Below are 27676 nucleotides of genomic sequence, written 5' to 3'. Positions count from 1 at the left end.
ACTCCAAAGAAAGTTTCTGATCGGTCTCCTGAGCTGAATGATGCAGTCCCTAGATCGGCACCAGCATGAACAAACAAACCAAGCCGTGGCCAAGAGGACCTGGTTGACCACCACAACTCTAGAGGCAAGATCCAGCTTAGCTGAGCTCCAAAAAAGGAGCTTCCTCCTAATGCACTCCAACACGGGAGCAAACTGCTGCGTGGAAGAAATATCCAAGCCGACCTGGCAGCCCAAATACCTGACAGGTGCACTCCTCTGAACCCAAGTGAATCCTATGTCAAGCCCCCAAACTGGAGTGTCCTCATCACTGATCCAAAAGCCATTGGATTTATGCCAATTTATATGCGCCCCTGCCGCCAAGCAAAATAAATCCAATGCTGTCTTGAAAGAAGTGAGCGTCTATGGAGTGGCATCCAAGTAAACTACTGTGTCATCTGCCAACTCACAGTCAAGTAGCTCCTCTTCCCTTCTGATGAGAAGTCTCAGCCCAAAGATGTCAGCTTGAGATCTAACATAGATACTCATAGCTTCGGCCATGAACAAAAAAAGGAAAGGAGCAAGGGGGCATCCCTGACGGACTGATCTCGAAATCTGAAATCTCTCACCCCTTACCCCACCAATAAGTACATGGCTGTGGGCTGATCTGTACAAAGAGGAAACACCTTTGATCCAAGCATCGGTAAAGCCAAAACGTAGAAGGGTGCCCTCCAAAAAACCCCAATCTACTCTGTCATAAGCTTTCTCAAAATCCAAAAGTAGAATGGCTAGATTCTGGCCACTCTGCATGGCCCACTCTGAAGCTTCCATGTAAAAAAAAATGTTATCAAAAATGCTTCTGCCATGCACAAATCCCGTCTGAGTGTCATGAATAAGATCAGGGAGAAGGGGCTGCAATTAGAGGCTGATTGCCTTAGCCAGAATCTTGTAACAAGTCCCCAGAAGTGTGATAGGCCTTCACTGGGACACTAGATTTCTGCAACCTCCTTTCGGGATAGGGTGGATGAGACCCTCTGTAAGCGACCCAAATAATCTCGCCAGAATCCCAAATGGCCTGCAGGGCTGAAGTAATGTAGTCTCCAATCATATCCCGAAATGCAATGAAAAAAGAAGGGGTGAGGCCATCCGAACCTGGGCACTTGCCCTTGTGAAGGGCTAAAAGTGCAATCCTGAACTCTGTGTTGGTGAAAGGAGCATCGAGCAAAACATGCATATCCGGATTCACCAACAAAGGGATGCTCTGCCAAATAGCCTGTCTAGCATCCTCTCTATCCTGTGTCTCAAGATCAGCAATAAGAAGGGTGGCATAAAAATCTGAAGCTATGCGTAAGATATCATCAGGCTCTGTCTGTAAAACCCCATGTGATTCAATAAGCTAGGATACACTCTCTCTACTATGTCTAGGGCCAAGAGTAGAGAAAATATGTCTATTGACTCTACCACCCATCTGAATCCAAAAGAACTCCCCTGCATGAAAGGCATACTCTGCTCTCTGATCAAGCAATATCTGCTGATGAGCCCTTGCTACCGCAAGGTGCTCCTAAATCCAAGCATCTGAAGGCCGTTTCTGCTCTTCCCTCTGCAAAGCTGCCAACTGCTGGCGAACACCAATCTCACGTCTGAGAATATCTCGTCTCCTGATACAAGCAACTGAGAGGTAGAAGTCGCTAATACCAGAAAGGGCAACAGCTACATGTGATGGATATGGCTGCCCACCCTGGACATGAGAAACCCATATCTGCAGGGCTGCCTCTGTAAGGTCCTCCTCTGTGTACAAGGCATCTAGAATCCTGATGCTGGTAGACCGGCCTCTCAAGTGAGGCTCTGAGATAGCCAGCACAACATGAAAGTGGTCTGAAGTGAAAACCCCAGTAGCAATGCATACTGATCCACCTCTGTCTAGTGCCTAATCATCTACATAAAATCTGTCAATGTGTGCATGAATAGGCATCTGTTGCCTCCTGTTCGACCAAGAGAACAGGAGCGACTGTGGAAGGCATCGTCCAACCAAGTATCTCTGCCACAGAAGTAAAAAAGGAAGGCATCACAAGCTGCTCTCTCCAAAGAGTGAAGTCCTCCTTCTCCACCCCCTTTTTTGTCTGACGGTAACTCAACCATATTAAAGTCACCTCCAATCACCCATGAATCCACAATGGGGGCCCAAGAGAGCAAATCCTTTCACATAAGGACACGTTCCCCTCTAATGTTGGAGGCATACAGGTTAAGGAAACCAACCTTACGCCCTCCAACAAAAGAATAATCCACTGAGCTCTAGAGGGAATAATGACTCCGTGTCCAACAACTAAGGGGAGAACCGACTGCGAAACTGAAATAGAAGTGCCCCCCTTGGTGCCCAAGGCAGGCGACCAAAAAGTATGGCCAGAAAGCAACTTGCCTGACTTGGCACAATCTCTAGAATCCAGTTTGTGCTCTTGAATAAATAAGATATCAATGGAACCCCCAATAACACCTGGATGAAGCTGATCCCAGATCAGCTGTCTACGGCGGCGATATGGGACGCCACCTAGACCCTGTATGTTCTAACTAATAATCCTCATCGACGAGAAGATGTAGAGTGGAACACCTTACCCGACCTAGTGGCGGAAACAAACCCCTCAACAGGGGAAGACCTCCTGCTCAATGGAACCAAGTGGAGGAAAATCAACAGGGGAAAGAACCTTGCCACCTGAAGAAGAAGCCCTGTCAACAGGAAACCCAATCACTGGCTCACCAAAAGTAGAGGGCACAAACTCCTCGTCTGGGAAATCTGAATCATCTGCCAGGGCTGAAAATGAGTTCCTGTGAAGCAAGCCATACACCAGAGTGCGAAGGATCCCTTCTGAGGGAAGAGGATCAAGAGTGTAAACCATCCCCTTCCTCCTATCCAAGGGAGGAAGTGAGGACTGCTCTTGGTTCTTTGTCTGCCCAACCGCGGAGACTTGTACTGCCTCAAGGAGAGTGCCTGGCACTGCTGGTTCTAGGGAAGAAGCTGCAACCAGGGAGGAGGTCGAAGCTTCAGTGTCTCGGACTGTGCGAGGTGAGACTGAAGGGATAGCTCGAGGTGAAGCAGAGTCAACTAGTACCCTCGTGAACTGAAGGAGGGACCTGCATATGAACCGGAACCCACAGGAATGCGTCGTGTGCCCCTGAGGTAGGAGGAGGTCGAGCAGCAGGTGATGGACCTGTACCACCCCCTGTCGAGGCCGAGGAGCAGGTGCTGGACCTGTACCACCACCATCTTGAGGAGGACTGTCATGCGGAGGTCGAGGAGCAGGTGCTGGACCTGTACCACCCCTCTGTCGAGGCCGAGGAGCAAATCCTGGACCTGTATCACCCCCCTGTCGAGGCCGTGGGGCGGTAGCTGTACCAGAGCGCTTCTTGGGCCTTTTCTTCTTCCTGGGGCAATCCCTGGCAAAGTGTCCAATGGTCCTGCATATCCTGCACTGGTCCTGTCTGCCTGAAATCTCTACTCTCTGGTGAAAAAAGGAACCATCCGGGAGCTGGATCATAACATGGTCCATCTTGAGGTTAGGATCCTTATAGAGGACCCTAACTCTAGGTACCCCATCAGCCTTGGTTGCCTCTGCTACAGTCAATGGCAAGCCACGAAGGGGTGGGATCTCAGCGACCGCGCCAAAATGCTCCCCAATAACAAAAAGAAGTCGATGGTAAACCTGGGGAAGCCCGGGAAATCTGATATGAAGAGCGAAAAGATTTCCTTATCTGCCTCCACTGGGTCGAAACCAATATCAAAGGCGTCAAAGAAAATCTTCATGTGTCCCAGGTGTAAAAACTCAGCTTTGAGCACACTGCTCGCAACCTCTGGAGTGCCAAAAACAACCTGGAAAAAACCTCGTCCCAGAAGACGAACATCTAACAATTGTGGAGTGAGGTCTGGGGGGAGAGCCGCAAGCATCCAATCTTTGTCTTGGGATCTGGAGGGGTGAGACCCGAAGATGCATGCTAGCAACGTGGTAGAGCATTCAATCTCTACATCCTTCTTGAGCTGCTGCAACTCGTCTTTAGAAAAAGTATTAGTTTTCACGGCCGGTGGAGGTGGAGTAGGATTGGCTAACGGAAAATCCATCGCCAATCGAGGTGAGGAGGCCGACTCTAACAAATTTGGGGACTACTCCCGCTCCAAAAAATGCTGTGGGAGAATGAGGGGGGTAGAGAACAGGGATAGGAGTAGAGGAGGGAGCAGGGGTAGGGAGCGAGGAGTGCCTGCCACAGTCACATTTGGGTCAGATCTGCATTTACCCTTTGATTTGGGTCAGAAATTTGCAGATATTTGCTGTCATTTTTTGGACAGCCAGGTTTTTGCAGTGATAGCCTTGAGGCTTTTGGGTTTTCAGGTCTTTTTCAGGGTATCACATTTGCTATGGCTAGGAAGAATCAAGATTTATTTGGAGTTCTTCGTGAAGATGATAAGTTGGATGGCACCAACTATCCGATGTGGTCTTATCTCATGAAGCATATTCTTGTTGCAAAGCATTTGTGGAATATTGTTTCTGGGGCTGATCTAAGGCCAGCCAATCCTACAGTGGTTGCCTCTACTGCTGGTCCTTCTGCAGGGGGTACTCCTCCTGATGCCTCTTCCTCTAGCACTCCTACTGTTGCTCTTCCAACTCAAGAACAGTCTAGATGGGATGCAAGAGATGCAAATGCACATTCATGCATTGCTTTATCATGCAAGAGAATCATTATTCCACACATCCGGTCTTGCAAGACAGCAAAAGATGCTTGGGATAAATTGGCTTCTCTCTATTAGATTCGCAATGAAGCTCGTGTTGCATATTTGAGAAGGCAATTACAGGAAGTAAGTATGAATGAAGGTGAGTCTATGGATGCATACCTGACAAAGGTCAAGGACCTCATGGAACAGCTTGCCAACATTGATAGAAGGTGCCAAATTCACAGCTTGTCAGTACCACATTGAATGGACTGCTAGATACATATCAAGGGTTTGCTACAACCCTTTGATTAGTAGCCATGGGTAATCCAGACCACTATTCTCTTGATCAGCTAGTTACTTTGCTTTTGCAAAAAGAGCAAAGTAGAGCTAATAGACAAGCCATTATTCCTAATCATGCATTTGCTTCACAGCAGACAGGAAGAGGCAAGGCTTCCAAGCCTATGGGCAAGCCAAAATCTGCGCATAGCAGCTGCAATTCCTCCCATGCATGTAAAAATACAGCAGATAAGTCAAAGAAGAAAACATGCAACTATTGTCGCAAGCCTGCACATGACATTTCAGAATGCAGGAAGCGCATTGCTTCGGAGAAAAAGAAAGCAGGATTGACAGTTAATGCCTCACATGCTAATGAATCCCATGAGCCAAAAGATGCTTCACATGCACATGCTCTTCAGGATGATTGGGCATGGGCTGTCCATAGCTCATTTGATCCCTCCAAAGCTGATGCATTCTTTACCTGTTAATGATGCTTAGTCTTGGTACTTTGATAGTGGTGCTTCCAAGCATGTCACATCTTGCAGACAGTTGTTTCATTCTTTAGCTGATGCACCTCGAGGGGGGACTGTAACATGTGCTAATAATGCTTCATATGCTGTAAAAGGAGTTGGAGATGTGCAGCTCACATCCATTTCAAGCCATCCTGTCACTCTGACAAATGTTCTTTTTGTCCCTGGAATTGAAGTCAACTTGATTTCAATTTCAGCAATTGCCACTTCAGGTTTCAGAGTGATTTTTGATGGCTATAGATGCCTAGTTTATGATCTTCGTAATGACAATGCCATAGTTCTCGTTGGCACTTTACAAAAAGGGCTTTATCACCTTGATCATCATTCAGCTGCACTTTCTATTGAAGCATTGGCTATTTCAGATTCATAGCTTGCTGAAACTCATCTTTGCATGAGAGAATGGGCCATCTCAATTATAGAGCTCTTGCAAAGCTACATTCACAGCAGATGGCAAATGATGTACCTCAAACTCACACAGTTTCCAAACATGTGTGTGAGGGTTGTCTTTTGGGTAAGATGCATCGATTTCCTTTTCAAAAGAAATGTCTAAAACTCTCACAAAGGAAATCGCAGCTAGTACATAGTGATGTCTATGGCCCAATGAGGACAAATGCCATTGGGGGGTATAAGTATTTCATGACTCTCATTGATGATTTCACAAGATATTGCTGGGTATATCCTTTAAAAGCCAAATCTGAAGTTTTCTTATGCTTTTAGAGATGGCTGAATATGGTTGAGAATGAATCAGGATGCAAGCTTGTCACCCTCAACACAGATAGGGGGGGAGAGTATATGTCAAAGGAGTTTGATGCATTTCTATCTTCATGGGGCATTATTCATTCATGCACTACTCCTTACACTCCTCAGCAGAATCCTGTTTCTGAAAGGAAAAACAGGTCCACAATGGAGACGGCCAGATGCATGCTTAAGGCCAAGTCTTTGCCCAATAAATTTTGGCTTGATGCAATAATGTGTGCCAACTATGTGCTGAATAGATCACTTACACGAGCATTGAAGACTGTTACACCTTATGAAGCATGGAAAGACAAGAAGCCTTCACTTTCACACACGAGAGTTTTTGGGTCTCTTGCATATGTTCATGTACCATCTCAGCTGAGACATAAGCTTGATGACAAGGCAATCAAATGAATATTTATTGGTTACAGCCAAGAGAGCAGAGGGTATCGGTTATATCAACCAAATACTCGGAAGATTATTGTCAATAGAGATGTAATCTTTGCTGAACATTCAGCTTCTCCTCTTGTGGACTGCAAAGCAAAGCCAGAAGTTGACATGTTTGATGCCTTTGAATCTTGGTTACCTCTGCCATCATCAGAAGAGGATTTTGACCAGCAACATGAGCCTCCTGCAGGCCCCCCACTAAGCAATAAACAGCCACAACCTCATGCTGATTTGCAGGTTTCTCTTCCGGGACAAAATGATCCCACTATTCATCATGCAGTCATTGAAGAAAGAGCTGTCAATAGACAGCAAAGGCAAGTTCCCAGATGGCTTCTTGATACATTGAGGGACAGCAAACAAGATCAGCCTTTTGCTGCCCGGACAAGATCAGGGAAAAAACAGCATGGTCACTTTCTTGAGTTTGCACTCCTTGCTACAGCTTGCAATGAAGAGCCTCTGTGCCATAAAGATGCTTTTGACAGCAAAGAGTGGATGGATGCAATGAGAGCTGAGTTACAATCTATTGCCAAAAATGACACATGGGAATTAGTAGATCTCCCTCACGGCAAGCATGCCATTGGAACGCGGTGGGTCTACAAATAAAAAAGGAAGAGGAGACATTTGCTCCCACATCCAGGATTACTACCATTAGATGTGTCATTGCCATTGCAGCCCATCATCATTGGCAAGTGCACCAGCTTGACATCAAAACTGCTTTTCTTCATGGCGATCTGCAAGAAGAAGTCTATGTCACACAACCTCCTTTGAGGTTGTTAATTCTGAAAATAAGGTATGCCGGCTTAGAAAAGCCCTTTATGGTTTGAAGCAGGCACCCAGGGCATGGTATGCCAAAATTCATGCACACTTACTATCCCTTGGGTTCAGAATAGTCCCACAGAACCCACTCTTTATGTCCGTGGGAGTGGATCTGATTTTTTAGTGCTGATTTAATATGTGGATGATATGCTCATCACGGGCCCAAATACTCAGCAAATTGCAGCTTTCAAGGCTGATTTGCAGCAGATTTTTGACATGTCAAACATGGGACGCCTCCATTATTATTTGGGCATTCAGTTTGCTCATGTTGAGGGGGGTATCATGATGTCTCAGTCCAAGTATATTGACAGCTCCTTGATCGTTTTTACTTTGAGGATTGCAAGCCAATCTCTACTCCAGTGGACCCTGGCTTCAAATTCTCAGCTCATGATGGGAGCCCACCATGCGATATCACTCTTATCAGCAGGTTGTTGGATGCCTTATTTATTTATGTCACAACAAGCCTGACTTGCAGTATGCAGTATCTCAGCTCAGCAGATTCATTCAAATGCCCAGTTCACAGCATTGGCAGGCAGTGAAGAGAGTCTTCAGATATCTCAAAGGCACTCTGGATTTAGCCCTCATCTATGGTGATCAGGGTTCACTTACCATGCATGCTTACACAGATAGAGACTCGGCAGGATGTTCCGACACCAGAGTGTCACATACTAGCAATTGTTTTTTGCTTGGCAATTCATGTATCTCTTGGCTCAGCAAGAAGCAACCAACATTTGCCACGTCTAGCTGTGAGGCTGAGTACAGGGCAGCTTTCACCGCAACAGTAGAGTGTGTTTGGCTTTGACAATTACTTACAGATCTTGGTATTCACCAGACATCCTCCACTATTGTCTACACTGACAGCCAGAGTGCTTTGGCCATTGCGCGTAACCCAATGTTTCATGCACGTACCAAGCATATTGAAGTTCACTATCATTATGTTCGGGAGCGGTTGTCAACGGGAGACATAGAGTTGTCCTATCTTCCCACAGAGGACAACACAGCAAATATGTTTACCAAGGCACTTCCTCGTCCCAAGTTCGAAGTCTTTCGACAGGCTTTACACTTGGTTCCCTTTGTTACATGATCTGACATCCCTGGTACATTCATAGGTGGCTATATCCTTTTGGATGAACATCTGCCACCATGACTAGAAAATACCAGGTATTCTGAGACGTTTCCAAAGTACTTCAGCCCATCCCATGGAGGGGGGTTTGCAGACCATCCTCTGGTGGTTCTAGTGATGCCCTATAGGCCATGGTATGTGCCTTGTAGGCATAAATAAAGACACTTATAGTGTTAGTGTCTTTTAGGCCACATAGGATACTTAGTCCTATGTGACACCTAGGACACTTAGTCCTAGGTCTAAGTACTTGTACCTTGTACTTCTTTGTTTTGGTTTATCCAAGTTTGACGTGACGGCTAAGACTTGCACTACGTTTTGCTATCTGCACTCTCTCTCCGATCCGATCCTACAAATCAAAGGCTCAAAATGCACCCAAAATGTCCTACAAATGCCCAAAAACTGCCAAAATAACACTGCAAAAATGACAAATGTCTACAATGTGACTCAAACTGAGTCTAAAACTGCCTGCAAAGATGCCAAACAGCTTGTATATTGCCAAATTGCATCCAAATGCCAAAAGCCCCAAATTCTAGCGGGCAATTGCAACCAAAAGAGGGCAAATTTGCTGAAAGCCCCAAATTTGCAATTTGCCTGCAAAAGCCCCAAATTTGTAGATAAATCTACAAAGCTTACAAAGCAAGAAAATCTGCCCCCAAAAATTTGCTTAAAGCTCAGTCAGACATTGGCTCAGAAAATTGTAGCAATTGCCTCTCCGGCTGATAAACCTTTCCGTTTCAAGGGCCAAAAACTGTCCTAGGGGGGCGCACAGACTTGCTAAAATGGCATCCTATACCACATTGTTCCTACAAGTTGCACACGGCCGAAATGAGCAGCAAGTACGGGCGCCGTACAGTGTACAGACGTTGTACGGTGAACTTTACAATGGCGGCAACAGGAACAATTGTACAAAATGGCGAGCTGGCTGAGGGAAGACAAGCAGGCTGTACGGTGGGCTAGTTTGCAAGAAAGCACACAGGCTCTAATACCAAATGAAGGAAAAAGAGAGATGGAGGGCAAGCCACATAAAACGTCTGAATAGAAGAGATGAAAGAAACATACAAAGGAGAAGGTTTTGTCTAAGTGACAAAACCTAATCCTATCCACTAACCATAGTTAGGGATCCTAACTGTGGTTAGGGAGAATTAACCTCTAATGAGGGAAAAGTGCCCCTAGCTCACTTATTGACTATAAATTGGTCACTGCAATGAATTATGGCGATAATTCCAAGATCTAGCTCGCATACGCTATTGCAAAAGAAGCAAGAAGTCACAAGTGATAAGGCAGTGCCAAAAGAGATGTATCAAGGATTTCCTAGGAGCCAGACATCTATGACAAACAACAAGAGCAATATGTCATTGTGCTAGGAGTTGACCAAATGGAATCATCACCTACTATAAAAGCACATGTTAACGAAGAGGCAATTTACAGCTCCAAAGCTGTGGCACTCTTTTGCGCCTCCACTTAGCACGACGATTCATAGACCAAATCTAATTCCTCGATCTAAAATCCAAGATGGAGGCATCAAAACCCTACACACACACACACAGAGTGCACGCGCGTATATATCATGTGTGTGTGTGTGTGTATGTGTGTGTGTGTGTGTGTGTGTGTGTGTGTGTGTGTGTGTGTGTGTGTGGGTGGAAAGGTATAGTGGGAGCCTTTTCCATTGGGGTGAAATTGGCAGCTCGCCGCATTGCTTCTCCTTTCTGCCCCCGTTGCTCTCATCCCCGCGAGACAGTTCCTCACTTATTATGGTTTTGCCCGCACTCTCGCACATTGATCACTCATGTTTCTCATTTACTGCGGCTTCGGTTCCCTTCTATCAGATTTGGGAAACTTTTCTGGATGTTTGGATGCTGCTCATCTCAGATGTCTCCATTACTCCTTTTCTTTCATTGGACTCGCTTTTGGGTATTATGGACCATCTGGACACAGAGACTGCATTCTAGGATGGGTCAACAGTTTCCTCAGGCATATATTTTCTTCAGAATGTCCCTTAAGCAGTCTTTACATGACAGTCTTGCTGCAAGGGATTTGGATGCTACTTGCCTTGAAGTGTTCTCTACTTGTTTTTGAGTTCTTCTATCGGGCTCTCTTTCGGAGTTCTTTGCTAGTGTGTGGGAGACTTCCCATATTGTAAATTCATGAGCATATAAATACAATGGATTTTACCAAAAAAAAGTGTGTGGGTGGAAAGGGAGAGAGAGAGAGAGAGAGAGAGAGAAGTAGAAGTAGAAGTAGAATTTATTAGCGTCCTCGGGGGGAGAGAGAGAGATCTAAGAACATGCTCAAAACCGTCATATGCACACAAACCAAACATTGAACTATTATTTTTCAAGACAAGCAGCTTACAGATTTCCGTTACTTCCTTCAAGCCTATCCCTCCTCCGAAAAGAGAATCCAGCTCCGTACAAAATGTGGTGATACGTTTTCTTTCTTTTTCATGACAAAGCAAGTCCCATGCTGTTCTTGCTCCTGAAAAATAGATCTGGGAGATCAGACCCATGCAATTCATTACACTATAAAGCAAGCAAAGCACAATCATTGTTGAAAATCATACACCATAACATACATCATGACATTCCAAACCCATTGAAAACAACTTTACAATTGCATGTTGCCTATGTCTTTATAAACTTTTTAACCATTTATAGCAATTTGTATGTATTTAAATCCATTAAAACCAAATAAACACCATCTTTGTATACATACCACTCATTACAATCTAATAAGCCAAGAGGCAACCCCAAATCTAGCACACCCCTCAATGTCTTCAAGACTGAATATATTGAGCCATACCCAATACTATTACTAGAATTAGATCCCACAAACCTAGATCCTCAAAACAGTGGCACCTTGGTGAAGGAACATAGTGGAGTAGGGAGAGCAGGTAGGGTTTGAAGGGAAGACAACTATGGAGGACGAAAGCAAAGGAAACAACTAGAAAGTATGAAAGACATAATGAAAGAGCATGAACCAAAAGAAAGTACTCACATGTAGACCAAAGTGCTTGTAGGCTTGATTAGGACAACAGCTTTTCCTATGGCGAGTTCTCCTTGGCATTTTTCCATCCGGACAGTTACTCGCACACAGACATATTGCTTCAGCTGTTTGTCACAGATGCCAGCACTCTACTGAATCAGTGCTTCACATTTTTTGGTTCTGTCCACATACTTCTAATCTCATTGCTCTCATCCGATAGAGGCTTCGAGCGCGATTTCCTACTGTTACTTTTGGCAGATTTTTCTGGTTGTTTGGTTTTCATCCACAGAGACAGGGTTTTGATTTATTTTTGTATGGGTGCGCTATTGGACCCTATGGACTTTATGGATGGACAGAAATCATAGAGTCTTTGGTGATCCACTATTTTCATCTTTTCTTTTTTTCAAACGCTCTCTGCAACAATCATTCTACGATTGTTTTCAGACTCATTTGATTGATCAAGATGTGTATACAGCTTATACTGAGATCTTTAGTTGAGTAGTAGCTACTTCGTTTTTGAAGTAACTATGAATGTAATTATTTTACAGCAATAAAAGATTTCTTCCCACCAAAAAAAAAAGGCTTGTAGGCTTGATTAGATTGAATGATTTTGACAAGTAACAAGTACAAGCCTTTATGGGATAGGCATACACACTAGAGTGCACAAATGTATATGGGATGGCTCCCAATATGACACGTGGCACTCAAATATAAGACTCTACTAGAACTCCTAGTAGAACACACTAAAACACACTCAACTTGACTCCATGTTCTAACGCCTCCCCATGAAGGAAAGGTGAGGGACTACTGGAATGGAACCAAGAGCAGAATATACCTAGATGAATCCAAGAACATTCCCAAACTCATCCTCTAAAAACACAACATAGTGCAGTTTCAATCTCACGATAGTCACTCATAAGATTGAAAACCATAAACTCCATCATGCATAGCAGGGACTAGCTACTATGACATCCCCACTGATGTCATTAGCACCCAACAATGGGTGTAAACCATAGGTTTACATCATCAGCGCAAATGGCATTCACTTGGACCATTCACTTGGACCCTGAAAAAATTCAAGCCATCACAAGATGGGCAATCCCCCGACGAGTTTCACCTAATAGAAATCCAATATTTGGGTTACATCATCAATGCAAATGGCATTTACTTGGACCCTGAAGAAATTCAAGCTATCACAAGTTGGGCAATCCCCACGACGGTGATCTTCCATAGGGCTTTGCCAGTGCTACAGTTCACATATGCCTGGATTCTCCACTACCTCACACCCTTAACCAACTTATTAAAATAACTGAAGACTCCCTGGTAAAAGATATCCGTGACCGGCACAGCTTTGCAAGCCTTCCACGACCTACAACGGTTGGCCACGACAGCTCCGATAATGAAATTCGCATCATGGGATGATCCATTCTTGGTCATCACTAATGCAAGCACGCAGCAACTGTAATGTGTCCAGTTTGGGGACGGACAAAAATATTTAAGTGTTGCTTCTATATTTGTCTTGATGCACAGTCTAATTGCTGGCTTGCACACACATGAATGATTGTGAAGTGTTGCACATGTTGACCAAGCTTGATTCCATAGTGAAACACTTCATGTGTAACTCCTAGGCCCATCTATCTGTCTTCCAACGTAGGATAGCCTTTCATTTTCTAACACGTATTTCATCATTGAGCTGCATAGAAGCTGCTGGTCTTCTTTTTGGACTGTCACCTTCCTTCTACAGAAGGATATTTTGTTGGGGTAAAGGCACATTGCCACCCCTTTATTAAAGATATGACACCTATGACTGTCTTAAGACAGTCATAGGGTGAAAAACCTAATCCTAATAAAACCTATGAGTTTGTGGTGTGGCTCATCACTTCACACCCACATCTTTTGTGTCACCTCTCTCTCTCACTCTCTCCCCGTTGTACTTCTCCCTCATTCTTTCCCTCTCAACTGGTATCAGAGCCTTCATCTCTCCCTCTCCACTCCTGCCTACCTCTCCCTCTACCCCTCCCTATCCCCTCGGGCCTCGTGCCCTCAGTAGCGGCAGTAGCGAGCTCACATCGGAGCAGCGTGCAGGCAGCGCGGGTGGAGCTGGGCATCGCAGGCAGAGAGGCGGTGCGCAGGTGCACGCGCAGGCAGCGCGGGCAACGCGGACACCAGAGCGGACTGCAGCGGGGCAGCGTCGAGAGAAGCTGTACGGGGCAGCCTCAGGGCATCGAGCAGGGCGACACACAGGCGCGCGCGCGCAGGGAGCTCGTGTACGGACGTACGGCCATCCGTACCGCCATACAAACACCGTACAGGCATCCGTACTGTACGGACGCCGCCGTACGAACTGAGTCAGGGAGCTGCGTCAGGGAAGTGCATTTTCATTTTTTTTTTTTTTTTTGGATCTGTACTCTGCACAAGTACAGCAGGGACAGTGGTACCCTACACAAGTACACAGGTACAAAAAGTACAGCAGTTTTGGATCTGTACCCTGCACAGGTACAGCAGGTACAATGGTACCCTACACAAGTACACAAATACAGAAAGTACAACAGTTTTTCTTTGGGGAAAGAAGAAAAAGAGAGAGCATTCCCGACTGTTCAGTTCTTAAAACTGTGTGTTGAAGGTACAGCAAGTACCCTCCTATCCCTCGTGCTTGAGGTGGCTAGTACCACAGTGTGTGGTGGTTGCACAGTTATCTTGTTTCCGGAAGGTAATGCCTTGACTTTGCAAAGGGCTTTATGCTTTTGCTGAGTGCAAATCTCAGCTTTTGGGTGACATTTTCAAAGGGCTTTTGCCTGGAAGTTTATGCAATGTATGCCTTGAGGCAGTGTGGAGCCAGGGAGCCCACATTGGTCTTGTTTCCGCAGTGTATTCAGTGACATTTCTGCAGGTCACATTTTGTGTACGACACCTTGAAAAATCTCAGTTGCGCCACGCTTGGCCAGGGCGCATCGAGTTTACTCGGTCCCTAACTGTCCATCGTTGACAGTGCTCAAAAGATTTTCTCTTTAGTGTTTGTACGTTGGGATCTGTGTTGTTATTGTGTACACAGGGCTGTTTATGCATTGCATTGTCAGGTGAAAGTGCTAGGAGAGCGCTGTATTTTGTATGCTACCTCAGTGTTGAGGTGTTTTTCACTTGGCACAGGTGTCAAATCAAGGGGCTTTTGCCCAGATTTTGCTTGAGAGCACTTGAGTTACTGTTTGAGATCTTCAGATGCCTTTTATCCCCTTGGCCGAAGGGTGATTGCTTGAGATTTGTCCCATTTTCTGTTGCAGGTTTGTGACAGGCTGAAGTGTCTGGAGCCTCTTTTCAGTGAACAAAACAGTGTATGACAAGTGGTTTATGCATATAAAATCAGTGCAATACCTCATCTGAGGTGGGAGAAGTGATCAGGACAGCAGTGTTTTGTGCTTCGTCAGCTGATGATGCACTGATAAAGCACTTGTGGAACAGCTGCAGCATTCTGAAATTACTGTTTTATGCCTATTTGAGCACGGTACAGTGTGTCAGAAGGTACAGTAACTGGAGGGAAATTTTCTGTTTTGCTGCAGATTTTTTGACAGTAAAAACAGCACTATTGTGAGTGCTCCTGGCTCTTGATAGAGCAGGTTTTTCTGAGAAATCAGAACTTTATTCAGTCATTTTTGACTTACAGGGAGTCAGGTACTTTCCTTATCTGATATGGCATCAGGGGGAAGTGAATCATCAATTCTGAACATAAAGAAATTGGAAGGGGCACACAATTATGCATTATGGGCAGAACAGTGTTTGAATGTACTTTTGCTGAAGAAGATTTCTAAGCCCATAAGGGTGAAGGGTGTCAAGCCATCTGGGATGTCAAATGATGAATGGGAGGAGCTAGATTTGTCCGCTAGGGCTGCTATCATGCTTACTCTCAGTGATTCTCTTGTGTTCAATGTTCAGGCTGAAAAGACCTCTTATGGCCTATGGCAGAGGCTAGCAGAGTTGTATGCCCAAAAGAGTTCAGCCAGTAAGGTTTATTGGTTGAAGAAGCTGATATGAAGGAAGGTACAGCTATGACCTCACACTTGAGTGAGTTCAATGCCATCTTTACACAGCTGATTGCACAGGGGTTGAACCTTGATGAGGAGTTCAAGGCTACTTTCTTGTTGTGTACCCTTCTTGAGAGTTGGGACACTTTCAAGACCACCCTGTCTAATTCAAATGTCACTCTTATATATGCTGATGTAGAGAGCTCTCTCCTTATGGAGGAGATGAGCAGGAAGAATAATGCGGGCAGCAAGTCTTCAAATGCTTTGCAGGTACAGGAAAGAGGCAGGACTCAGCAGAAGGGGAGATCTGCTAGTAAGTCCAAATCCCGCAGTCAGTCCCGTGGCAAAAAGGATATTGAATGCTTTTATTGTGGCAAGAAGGGACATGTGAAGTCTAAGTGCTTCAAGTTTATACGGGATCAGAAAGCCAAGAAGGCTGAGGCAAAGGATGCACGCAGTGGAAGCAAAGGCAAAGGCAAGGCCAAGGCAGATGACTTGGATGCAGTGAATGTTGCAGCAGAAGACAGTGAAAGTGACAGGCATGATGTTTTATGCTCTTCTGCTGTAATTGCACATACATTGGTTATTGATGGTCATGACATGCACACCTGGCTCTTGGATTCAAGTGCTTCTTTTCATGTTACTCCTCATAGGGAGTGGTTTACTTCCTACACAGGTACTCATGGAGTTGTTCACCTTGGGAACAACTATGCATGTCAGATTGCAGGGATTGGCAGTATACAGATAGTATTCCCTGATGGATGCATATTTATGCTTGATGGTGTTCGCCATGTGCCGCAAATCAAGAAAAATCTGATTAGCACTGGCTTGTTGGATGACAGTGGTTACCACACCACATTTGGGGATTCCAAATGGGTGATTACTGATGGCCAAGTTGTAGTGGCTGAGGGTTATAAGAGTGATATCTTGTACCCTCTTTATGTTTCCAATGTAGGTAATCATGTTGTTGCCATAACCGAGCTGCCAAAGGTTTCATTGTGGCATAGCCGGTTGGGACACATGTCCGTTAAAGGAATGCAAGAACTGTCACGTTTGGGTTATCTGCCGTCTCTTTCATTTTCAGATTTGCCTACTTGTGATCATTGCATTTTTGGAAAGCATTCTATGACTCCTCATAAGAGGAGAACTCCCCAGATTAGAGCACCGCTTGATCTAGTGCACACTGATTTGTGTGAGATGCCACAGCTATCACTAGGGGGTGCAAAGTATTTCATTACTTTTATTGATGATGCCACACGCAAAGTGTGGGTCTATTTCTTGAAGCATAAGAGCGATGCCTTAGATGCTTTCAAGAAGTTTGTCGCTCAGGTTGAGAAATGGACAGGTCGCATGCTGAAATGCCTCAGATCCGATAATGGGGGTGAGGATGTGTCAAATGCTTTTGTACAGTTTTCCGAAGCTAAGGGCATTAAACAGGAACTCACAGCCCCTCATAATGCATCTCAAAATGGTGTGAGTGAGCGGATGGATCGAACTATTCAGGAGAAGGTTCGATGTATGTTGTCTTATGCTGCATTGCCCCATGGCTTTTGGGCAGAAGCCGTGCAAACAGCAGTTCACATAATTAACAGGTCGCCGAACAAGGCTTTGGAGTTGAAAGTGCCAGAGGAGGTGTGGTCTGGCAAGCCACCTTCATATAAGCACTTACGTGTGTTTGGCTGCGAGTGCTTTGCTCATATACGCAAAGAATTGCGCACCAAACTAGAGCCAAAGTCTTCCAGATGCATCTTTATGGGTTATGGTGATGAAGGTGAAATGGGGTACAGGTTATGGGATCCCGTTAAACAGAAGATTATACGCAGCAATGATGTCATCTTTAAAGAGGATAGTGTACACAAAGAACCCGTGCAACCTGTGGAATACAGGAGGGTTGTTTATGATGATGTCGGACAGCAAAGAATGCCCATTAATATGCAGCAACAGGCTGCTGCAGATAACCCTGCTCAAGAGGGTATACAGGCTGAAAATCAGCCAGATAATTTTGCCAATGATGCACCACTGGATATGCCAGCAAATGGGGCTGTAGAACAGCCAGATATGGTGGTACAGCCACCCGTCATGCATGACGAACAGGCTAGACAGCAGCCTAATCCGGAACATTTGTTTAGGAGGAGCACCCGTGTACAACGGCCTCCTGACAGGTTTGTTCCAGGAGCCAATAATGTGGCTGATTTTATTATGCTGATAGATTGTGGTGAGCCTTCCAGCTTCAAGGAAGCTATGGGAAGAACAGAGAAAAGGAAGTGGGAGAAAGCCATGCAATCTGAAATGGACTCCCTACTTCAAAATGATACATGGGACTTGGTGCAGCTACCTGCAGGCAGAAAGGTTTTGCCATGCAAGTGGGTTTACAAAGTCAAAGTGGATTCAAATGCTTTACCAAGGTATAAGGCCAGATTGGTTGCCAAGGGATTTAAGCAGGAGAAGGGCATTGACTTTGATGAGATTTTTTCCCCTGTAGTCAAGATGACTACTTTGAGAGCAGTGTTAGCTCTTGTTGCTCATGAGGACATGGATTTATGTCAGATGGATGTGAAGACTGCTTTTCTTCACGGAGATCTCCATGATGAGATCTATATGAGTCAGCCAGAGGGATATGCTGTTAAAGGGAAAGAGCAACTTGTGTGTAAGCTCAAGAGGAGCTTGTATGGACTCAAGCAGGCGCCAAGAGAATGGTACAAGAAGTTTGATGCCTTCATGCAGTCCCAAGGGTATCATAGGTGTGAGACCGATCATTGCTTGTACACCAAACGGGCAAAGGATGGCAGTTTGATGCTACTCATTCTATATGTGGATGACATGCTGATTGCCAGTAAATCTCAGTATGAGATTAGTGCTTTGAAGAAACAACTGCATAAGTCTTTTGACATGAAAGACTTGGGTGATGCAAACCATATTCTTGGCATGCGGATTACTCGTGACAGGTCCAAGGGACTTTTGTTTCTGTCACAGAAGGAGTACATTGACAAAGTACTGCAGAGGTTTAAAATGGAGGGGGGGAAGTCTATTAGTACCCCGTTGCCTCCACATTTAAAACTCAGCAGTAAGGACAGCCCCAGATCAGATGATGATAGGGCTGAAATGGCCAAGGTTCCGTATGCATCTGCAGTTGGTTCTTTGATGTATGCCATGGTTGCCACTCGTCCGGATATTGCTTTTGCGGTGGAAGTCATCAGCAGGTATATGGCAAATCCAGGCAAGCGGCACTGGGAAGCAGTGAAAGGTGTCTTGAGGTATCTCAAGGGTACCAAAGACTTGTGCATATGCTATGGTAGGCAGGATGCATTGGTGCATGGTTTTACAGATTCAGACTATGCAGGGAATGCAAATAACCGGAAGTCTACTACCGGTTATATTTTCACATTTGCAGGAGGTGCTATATCATGGGTGTCTCGGTTGCAGAAATGCGTTGCACTGTCAACTACTGAAGCTGAATATGTTGCAGCCACTGAGGCTTGCAAGGAAGCAATATGGCTTACTCGGCTGGTGGGAGATTTGGGCATTACAGGAGATATGCCAGTTTTACATTGTGATAGTCAGAGTGCTATCATGTTGGCAAAGAATCCGGTCTTTCATCAGAAGACCGATGTGAAATATCATTTCATCAGGGAGGTACTGGAAGACAAGCGACTTGAGCTTGTGAAGGTGCATACTGATGATAATCCTGCAGATTTGCTCACTAAGAGCTTGCCTACAGAGCGGTTTGCACATTGCCGCCACATCATGGGATTAGGATGAGACCATTCTTATTTTATGGTCTTGTATACAGTAACTGTATATTGCTGTAATTTTTATTCTTTTCTCCCCTTTAGGCACATTGGCCTTTAGGTGGGAGGTTGTTGGGGTAAAGGCACATTGCCACCCCTTTATTAAAGATATGACACCTATGACTGTCTTAAGACAGTCATAGGGTGAAAAACCTAATCCTAATAAAACCTATGAGTTTGTGGTGTGGCTCATCACTTCACACCCACATCTTTTGTGTCACCTCTCTCTCTCACTTTCTCCCCGTTGTACTTCTCCCTCATTCTTTCCCTCTCATATTTTTCATTTTCTAAAGTATTGCTATGTTGCCATAGTTGCATTGTTTTTTTTAGCTTCAGAGCATACAATCTTTCAATGGCTACATCTTGTGAGTCATCAAACGCAGAACACCTGAAGAGTAAGATGAAAGTCGAGAAGACTAAGTCTAGACCCCACTATCATGTCTATGGCAAAGTTTAGGTCTCTCAGAATTCTTCTGTACAAAAATGTATCGACATGGTATTTCTAGAGATCAAATATTATTTGTAAAAGCATTAGACATTACCCTTGTGCTTCAAGCCAATATGTAAGACCTAGCTTCACTATGGGATCAAGTCTTACATTAATAGGGAAAGGGATTTCATACTATACAAACCTAGCTTCACTGTAAATCAAAATCTTATATAAATAGGTTTGAGGGAAAGGGATTTCAGAGTTGGCAAACTAAGATACAGTTTGACTTGATGAAGGAGTTATGGTCTATTTTTTGCAAATAGTAAGGAAAAGTGAACTACATGAAGAGTCTCATGGCTCAACTAGCAAGAATAGATGCACTAGTTGATGATAAGATGCAATAGGGGTATAAATGAGTTATGAACATCGTCACCTTGTATCCACCTTACAAAATTTAGCCAGATGCTAACTTGACGTGTCGAAGCATCCTAACTCGAAGAATATAAAAGAAGGCAAGAGAATCATGGCTTTTCCCATAGCAATGAAGAGGCATAGTGCTCAAAGAACAAGTTCTCCAACAACAAAAACCCTAACAAGAAGACCTACATCAACTCAAAATCATAGGACAAAAATACTTGTGGTTTTGTGGCAAGAACAATTACCTAGAAGAATACTACTTCCTAAAGAGAAAGATTCAAGATCTCATCATAGGAGGCAACCCCAGTGTGTTGGCCTTTACTTTGTTTTAGATTCTACCAGAAGGCTATATACTACTTTCATTCCCATAGCGTGGACCCTATGCAACGGACCACTAGACATAGAGACATAGAGACACTCCCCAACCTGCGGCCACACTTATTGATATTTGGCATGATATCATATATACTCTACATGCCATTTGGGGGCAAGGTAAGGTACAGAGGACTGTAGGAAGACTGCCAAAAGGCGATGCGTCTCTGCAAGGCTTGGCCTGCTGGTATTTTTTATATCCTCATGGATCAAGGCATTGGCTGCTTGTATACCAATCCACCTTGGCTATTGGCATCTACTTCTAGGATACTCTAGGCAATGAGCTGAGTTCTTGAGAGGCAGGCTGCAGACAACTAGCACCTCTTTCATTTCAGCGCCTCATGGGTTGCTGAATTTGTTTGTTTCCTTGACGGTTCTTTTTTTCTCTACGTGCGTGCGTGTGTGTGTGTGTGTGTGTGTGTGTGTGTGTAAAGAGATACATTTACTATCAAATTTATTTTTATCTTTATTTTGTGTGTGTGTGTGTGTGTGTGAGGGTTGGGGTAGGAGACCTTGGCCCTCCCGGACTTGGAATGGTGCTTCCTCTTACGGCAAAACACCAACTGAAAACTGTGGCATTGGTTTGCCTTGGGCTACGGTGACTACCAATCGCACCCTCTTTCCAGAAGAAGAAGTTGCTGCCTCATTGTCTTCTTCTCATGCTGATTTTTCTTCTCAAGGCCGAGGCCCGGATACTGTGTCCCTTTGAATGTACAGGGTTTGTGTGATGGTCGAAAATGGAAACTCGTCTGCCTATATTTACACCAATTGCAGCCTGATATAGTGACTTTACAAGAACATAATCAGCATATGTATGCTGGTAAATCTGGACATTTTGCTGGTTATGACATTTTCTATGGTGGAGAGCCCTCTTTCTCTGGGGTAGCCTTTTTGGTTAAGCATGATCTTCACCCTATTGTGGCCTTCAATGATCACGATGGTCGATGGATGATCATACATATTACAATGCCTTGTTCAAGGCGACATCTTTGAATTTGCATCAGTATATGCTCCTCAATCTTCCAGGAATCGAGCTTTGATTTGGAATGCTATGCATAAATATCCCTGGCGGCATTATGCTTTTATCTGTGGTGGCTTCAATAATGCTCCTCAACCGAGAGATAATACCTCAGGCCACACTCACATGTTGGCTTCTGAAAAGCAAGCATGGTCTGATTTTTTGCTTCAGTTGTCTCTGGTTGATCTCTGGAAGGAATTGCAACCCACGCTTACGAGCTATACCTTTCAACATAATGCTCAATCTTCGTATCAGGCACGCTTGGACAGATGCTATCGGGTTGATCCGCAGCATTCTGATGCCATCACTTGTCAGCTTTGGATTGACCATGCTTTCACATATTCTAATCATGCTCCTCTTTGGCTGAGGCTCTCTTTGCATGACTTTCCAGATGATAGATTGGCTTGCAAACGCCTTTTGTTGATAAACAATGGTTACCTTGGCCATGCTGATTTTAAAGTCATGGTTTCTGATGCCACTCAGCCTCTTTCTCATTAGATGCACATTGATCTGGATTATGCATGGCAGGCTTTTGTTGCAAGAATGCAAGCAATTATTCGGGATTATGGTAAATCCTACATGCAGCCCACACGGGAGACCGTGAAGCATGCCAAATACACCTACCAGAGTTTGACTGAACTCAATCATCTTCAACCTTTGTCCTCAGAACAAAGCATGCTATTATGTCAGGCTAAATTTTACCTCCAATCGAATGATCAAAGAAATCTTGCTAAATGGGAGACCCGATCTCGACAAAGTGCTTTTTTGGATAAAGGTTGCTCTTCCAAGCAATTCTTTAAAAGTTTGCATTACAAAAGACAGCCTGCTAATATTTGTCGGATCCGAATGCCTCATGGTTCTTGGTCCTCATCTCGCTCAGAGCTTGCTGCTTTTTGTGTGCAACACTTTTCATCTCATTTTGAGCATGTGGAAATTCTTTCTCCTCAGGTTGTGTTTGGCCGCCAGCATTTTTTGCAACATGTCCATCCCATTCTCTCTAATGCTCAAGCTTTGGAATTGGAAATTCCTTTCACTAAAAGAGAATTGTCAGATGTTGTTAAATCTTGTGGCAGATGGAAATCTCCAAGATGGGATGGTCTCATTGTGGAATTTTTCCTTGCCTTCAAGGATATCCTCAAGCCTACTTTGTTGCCAATGGTTAATTCAGCATGGAAAAATCAGCAAATGCCTATGTCATGGAAAAAAGGACTTGTCAAGCTCCTTCCAAAAAAGCAGCTATGTGATTCGCTCACTGATTGGAGACCAATAACACTCATGCCAGTCATTTACAAGATCATAGCCAAAATGGTTGTTGATCGTATTAAAGGTTATTTGCATGATGGACTGCATCCTTCGTAATATGGCTTCGTTCCCCATAGGCATATCACAGATAATATTGCCAATGCTTATATTGGGATTGAATATGCCAAATACATGCAACAGGATGTTCTGCTTTTACAGGTGGATATTGCAAAAGCCTTTGATACAGTTCAATGGGAATTCATCTCGCAAACAATGTGAGCTTTGGGGTTTGGAACAAAAATGCAGCAGATTATTTACTAGCTTTACAAGGACAGCAATGCAACTTGCATTCTTTCTGGAGATCTCTCTAATGAGTGGACTCTTCGTTGTTCGGTCCGTCAAGGATGTCCCCTTTAGTGCATATTTGTATTCCATTGCTACTCATCCTATGCTGCAATATATTAATCATCTCGTGGCTACAAGCTTCCTTCATGGTTTGGATTTGGATGCAAATCGCAACAGCTCAAGCCTATGCTAATGATTCTTTCTTTACCCCGAAGAATATGCAGAATGATCTTTCTGCTTTGATGCAAGCTCTCTCTGTTTATGATTTGGCAGATCTATTCTATTTGCCATTGATCCTATTCACCAAGGCAGATCTTGCTTCTTTCATGTCTACGATTATGAAAATCTTCTAGCGTTTCAAACATGGCAGAAAGAGTCGCACGCTGCTTTCAATGCATCAACTGTGTTCTCCTAAGATAAGATGCATGGTGATTTGAACATCATGAATATCCAGGTGCACATCCTGCTCACAGGCTGCAAGGTGATCAGCCTTGGGCTCTTATGATTAGATCTCTCGTCACACATATTAATATTTTTGTCTTTGGTCACTGGCAAATCAATTACTTATTTGGTCGCATCGATGGCACTTTGCTTGGTTGCCCTTTGATCTCCAGTTTGCTTCTTGATTGGAAGCATGTCCTCTCTCATCTGGAATGGCATGATCAATAGTCTTTGCTGGGCAATTCTTTGTGAGCTGAAAGCATTTACTGGTCGACAGTTTTTCAATCTCCACTGGCTTTACAGGAACCTCGCCGTTCCTACTTTGTTTCTTTTAAGGGCCACTTCTGTTGCTAATGTTATCCATGATGATGGCTCTATGCTACCTTTTTCTATGGCTGCTACACGGTATGGCTTGGGCTCTCATTATCATGCTTTGTGGCAACAAATTGCTGATATGCTTTCACCTTTTGTTCCGATTCCTCCTTTGGAACTTCAGGACAGGTTGGAGGATTAGACTTTGACTTCCCTAGGGTCCTCTTCTTGCCCTTTGAAGCTATCTCAGATTACGGTGCCTGCATTGTATAAAATCATTTTGCCTCGACCTTGGGTTTCAGAGAAAGGCAATTCTATTTGGCAAATGCACATCGCCCATCCAAGTGGTGGAGAAAGAGATTACAACAGCTTTGGGCCTACAAAACTCCTCTTCGGCACAACAGGTTTTCTTCTAGCGAGTGCTTCTGGGCATTTTTCCATCTAGACAGATGTTGGCGCGTAGACACATTGCTTCTACTCATTGCCATAGATGTTTGAGTTCTCAAGAGATTGTGCCTCATTTATTCTGGTTTTGTCCATGTTCTCGTGAGTTCATTGATCTTCTTCGATAGCGCCTACGAGCGAGATTCCCAACTGTTCCTTTTGGGAAGTCTTTCGAGCTCTTTGATTTTCATCCACCTAGATCGGAGTTTCATCTTTTATTTATTTGGCTTTTTTAAGCGTTCTCTACAACAATCCTTCTTTGATTGCTTGCAGACGTGCTATATAGATCATGATGTATATCTAGCATACACTGAGATTTTCAGCTGATGTATTTTGGGCTGCCTCGTTTTGAGGCCGCTACTCTTGTAATATAATCAATCAAAAGTTTTCACTAAAAAAAAAGTGTGTGAGGGTTGGGGGGGAAAGGGGGGGAGATACTCAAGCAAAGCAAAAATGAACGTAGGAAGTATCTAGACTTTAAAGAGGGAAGTTGTTCGCTTACAACTCCACAAGAAGAGATATGCCTCCTTAAAGGAAACACCGACACCAAACTTGCTCACATATATTATGGCCATTACAAAATCATCTATAGAGTTGGGGGGAGGTAGCTTATCAGCTGGAGCTACTACCCGCTGCAGAATTCCATGGCATGTTTCATGTTTCACTATTGAAGCCAATTACCACATGTGGGCCAAAATGTGCAAGTCTTGTCTGAGCTGCCACCTGTGGATAAGGAGATCCACATCCTCTACATTTTATGTGCATTATGAGTTTCAAGGACCAGGTCCTTCATAACAAGGACTACATGGAGTATCTCATCAAATGGAAGGGCCTACCTAAAGATGAGAAATCTTGGCAGCCTGGAAGTGTTGTGCAAAACCCTCACCTCTTGGCTGATTGATGAGCTGCTTTCACTATCCTCGATGCTCATTCTGGACAGTTACCACATGTAATTTTGAGGGCAAATTTTTTTGGGAAGGGATGGCTGTAATGAAGGGCAACATTAGGCTGAGTTAGTGGGGGATTAGCACTACAAGAGATTAGCTAGAGGGCTCATTGGAAGGAGATTTGGGGAAGGGCTATAAAAACACCACATCCTCTTATGTATTGATATGACTCCTTATCTCGACTCTCCCTTCAAGTTCCATTCTTCAATACACAAGGCCCCAGCAGCACTTTCTTTGTAGGCTTTTACAAAAGCCAGACAGCCAGGAGCACAGCCACAAAGGACTTTTGGCTTACAGTCAGCTAGGCAGCCTGGGCATGGGATACTTTAGCCCTAGCCCTCATTCCCCATAAGCTCCAGCTAGCAGCAATCAGCAGTCCAACTAGCAAATCGGTCTTCAATACAGCAGTTAGTCCAACTTGCAAATCTCTCACAGTTGAAAATGTATGTTTTAGTTCTGTTGCTCAGGTGTCTCAACGTGTTTGCATTGTGATGGCTGTCGGTAGACAAATTTCATAAGACTATTCACGTATTTGTGGCCTCTCACCCCAACACTACTTTTGAAGCTTGGGAGTGGAGGATGCAACTCTCCTTAGTTCAACCAATATTTTCATTGTAACGACTGTTACTTGCTTGAATTGCTAATGATGACTGCTGTGATTTTGTATATACGCTGTAACAACTTCATATGCATGGCCTTGATAAGAGAGAAGGGGGAGGTGGGGACGGGGGGGAGAGAGAAAGAGAGAATCCTCGAAAGACCAACATGACCTATGAAAACTTTCGTATTACAAGGAGTGAACAACCGAAGGGAGAGATGTGCTAGCTTTTTTATTTTCTCATAGATTCAGATCCATAGAAGAAGCGCATGAATGTTCTGAGACGCAAGCATAGTGCTGAACAAAGTCTAGCATTTAAAAACTATTATTTATATGTCCGCATTATCTAACAGTGAAGACGAATCGCATTAGAAGCTGTGGCTAACAAAAGCTACAACACGAAAAGAATCCCATGTTTGAATGTCTCTACTTACCACTAAGGACATTAGAAGGGACAGCAGCATTGGAAGAAGGGCTGTCGAGAACGCGCAATGTCCTGAGGATTTGTAGGGCCATTTCCTGCGAGACTTGAATATCTGCAAGGTATTGGAAAAGGGGATAAGCGAAAGAAACGAGAGGAGGGAAGACAAAGATGGAGAGAGGAGATACCTGCAGCAAGAGCCGAAGGAGAGACATTGTGCAAAGAGGCAAGGGTACGGTAGCCTGCTGCTGCGAGCTTGGACCTTAGGGAAATGGGGAAAGGCCAGACGGCGTTCGAGTCCATGGCTATGGCTATGGCTTTGGCTTTTGGCTCTAGCACTTCCTACTTCATCAGCAGTTTGAATTTGAAAAAGTAAGAAGAAAGAGAGAAAGAGAGGGAGAACAAGGTGAATGATAATAAATCATTCATAAGATAATAAATCATTCATAAGGCCTGCCCGAGATCCAAATAGAGAAAGAGGACTGAGATGATGCATTGAAAGAGATGAGGGGGAGAGAGAGAGAGAGAGAAGAGATGAATTGAAAGCATGAGAGAGAGAGGGTAAAAATGTGGAGGATTTCTAGAGACACTAAGGTGTACTTTTTACGAAAGGCATCCTGGGAGATCGTGTTGGGTTCCCCTTATCATAGGAGGAAAGCACAACAGGTATAAAATTGTGATTTTTTGAAAATAAAAAATGGCCATTTTCTCTTCTTGTTGGATTGCCTTCACTTAGACCTACCTATGGCAGGCCAAAAACAAGAGTGCATGTACGCACAGGAGCATTGGCTTTTGTTTGTGAGTTGTGCGAGTCTCTAGACACTTGGAAGACTTATTAGGCTATGTAGTTCCAATCAAATTTATTAGGATACGAAATTTTTTATTTGAAGGCTAGTAAAATCTTTGCTTTTATTTAGAAAATGGAAATCTAAATATTGGAAGGTAATTGGGAGCTATTTTGCTTTGACATTGGCAACCGCGCTGGGAGTTGGTATGCAATGTAGACGGGGTCATGATCCGACCAGTACGCTTGCATTGTTCCGAAGAAAGTGCTTGTCAAAGGTGCGTTTGTCCAAATGTGGTCAATTTGAGACCCATAAATTATTGTGGAGGTTTTGTTCACTAATTGCAAGTGATTTTCTTCCATGAGATTTTGTAGTTGCAGCTGCTTTTGAGAAGTTTGTAAGATATTAATGTTGAAATCTCCTAGCACGAAAGTTGGATAGAGCGATGGCCTTTGTTGTAACACACGTGCAATTTATTTCAAGAAACTCTAGAGGTTGCATGCTTCGGAACGATATATT

General features: G+C 44.1%; 1 protein-coding gene across 2 annotated transcripts in view; it reads right to left on the bottom strand.

Annotated features, from left to right (window-relative positions):
- RAD51C (RAS associated with diabetes protein 51C) overlaps positions 1-26896 on the bottom strand; it is an 83086-nt gene extending 56190 nt beyond the window's left edge. For both annotated transcript variants that reach the window (XM_087372484.1, XM_087372485.1), the window contains exons 1-3: positions 26561-26896; positions 26386-26487; positions 10952-11074 (exon numbers count right to left, since the gene is read on the bottom strand). In XM_087372484.1, the coding sequence (XP_087228610.1) occupies positions 10952-11074; positions 26386-26487; positions 26561-26675 (340 nt within the window). In that variant the 5' untranslated portion in view covers positions 26676-26896. The remainder of the gene's footprint in view (positions 1-10951; positions 11075-26385; positions 26488-26560) is intronic.
- Between the last annotated feature and the right edge of the window lie 780 nt (positions 26897-27676).

This window comes from Dipteris shenzhenensis, chromosome 3 (assembly GCF_047967505.1).
Source record: "Dipteris shenzhenensis isolate YYH24624 ecotype China chromosome 3, Dip_SZ_1.0, whole genome shotgun sequence".
NCBI classification, from domain to species: domain Eukaryota; kingdom Viridiplantae; phylum Streptophyta; class Polypodiopsida; order Gleicheniales; family Dipteridaceae; genus Dipteris; species Dipteris shenzhenensis.
This window is presented reverse-complemented; position numbering and strand designations above follow the sequence as displayed.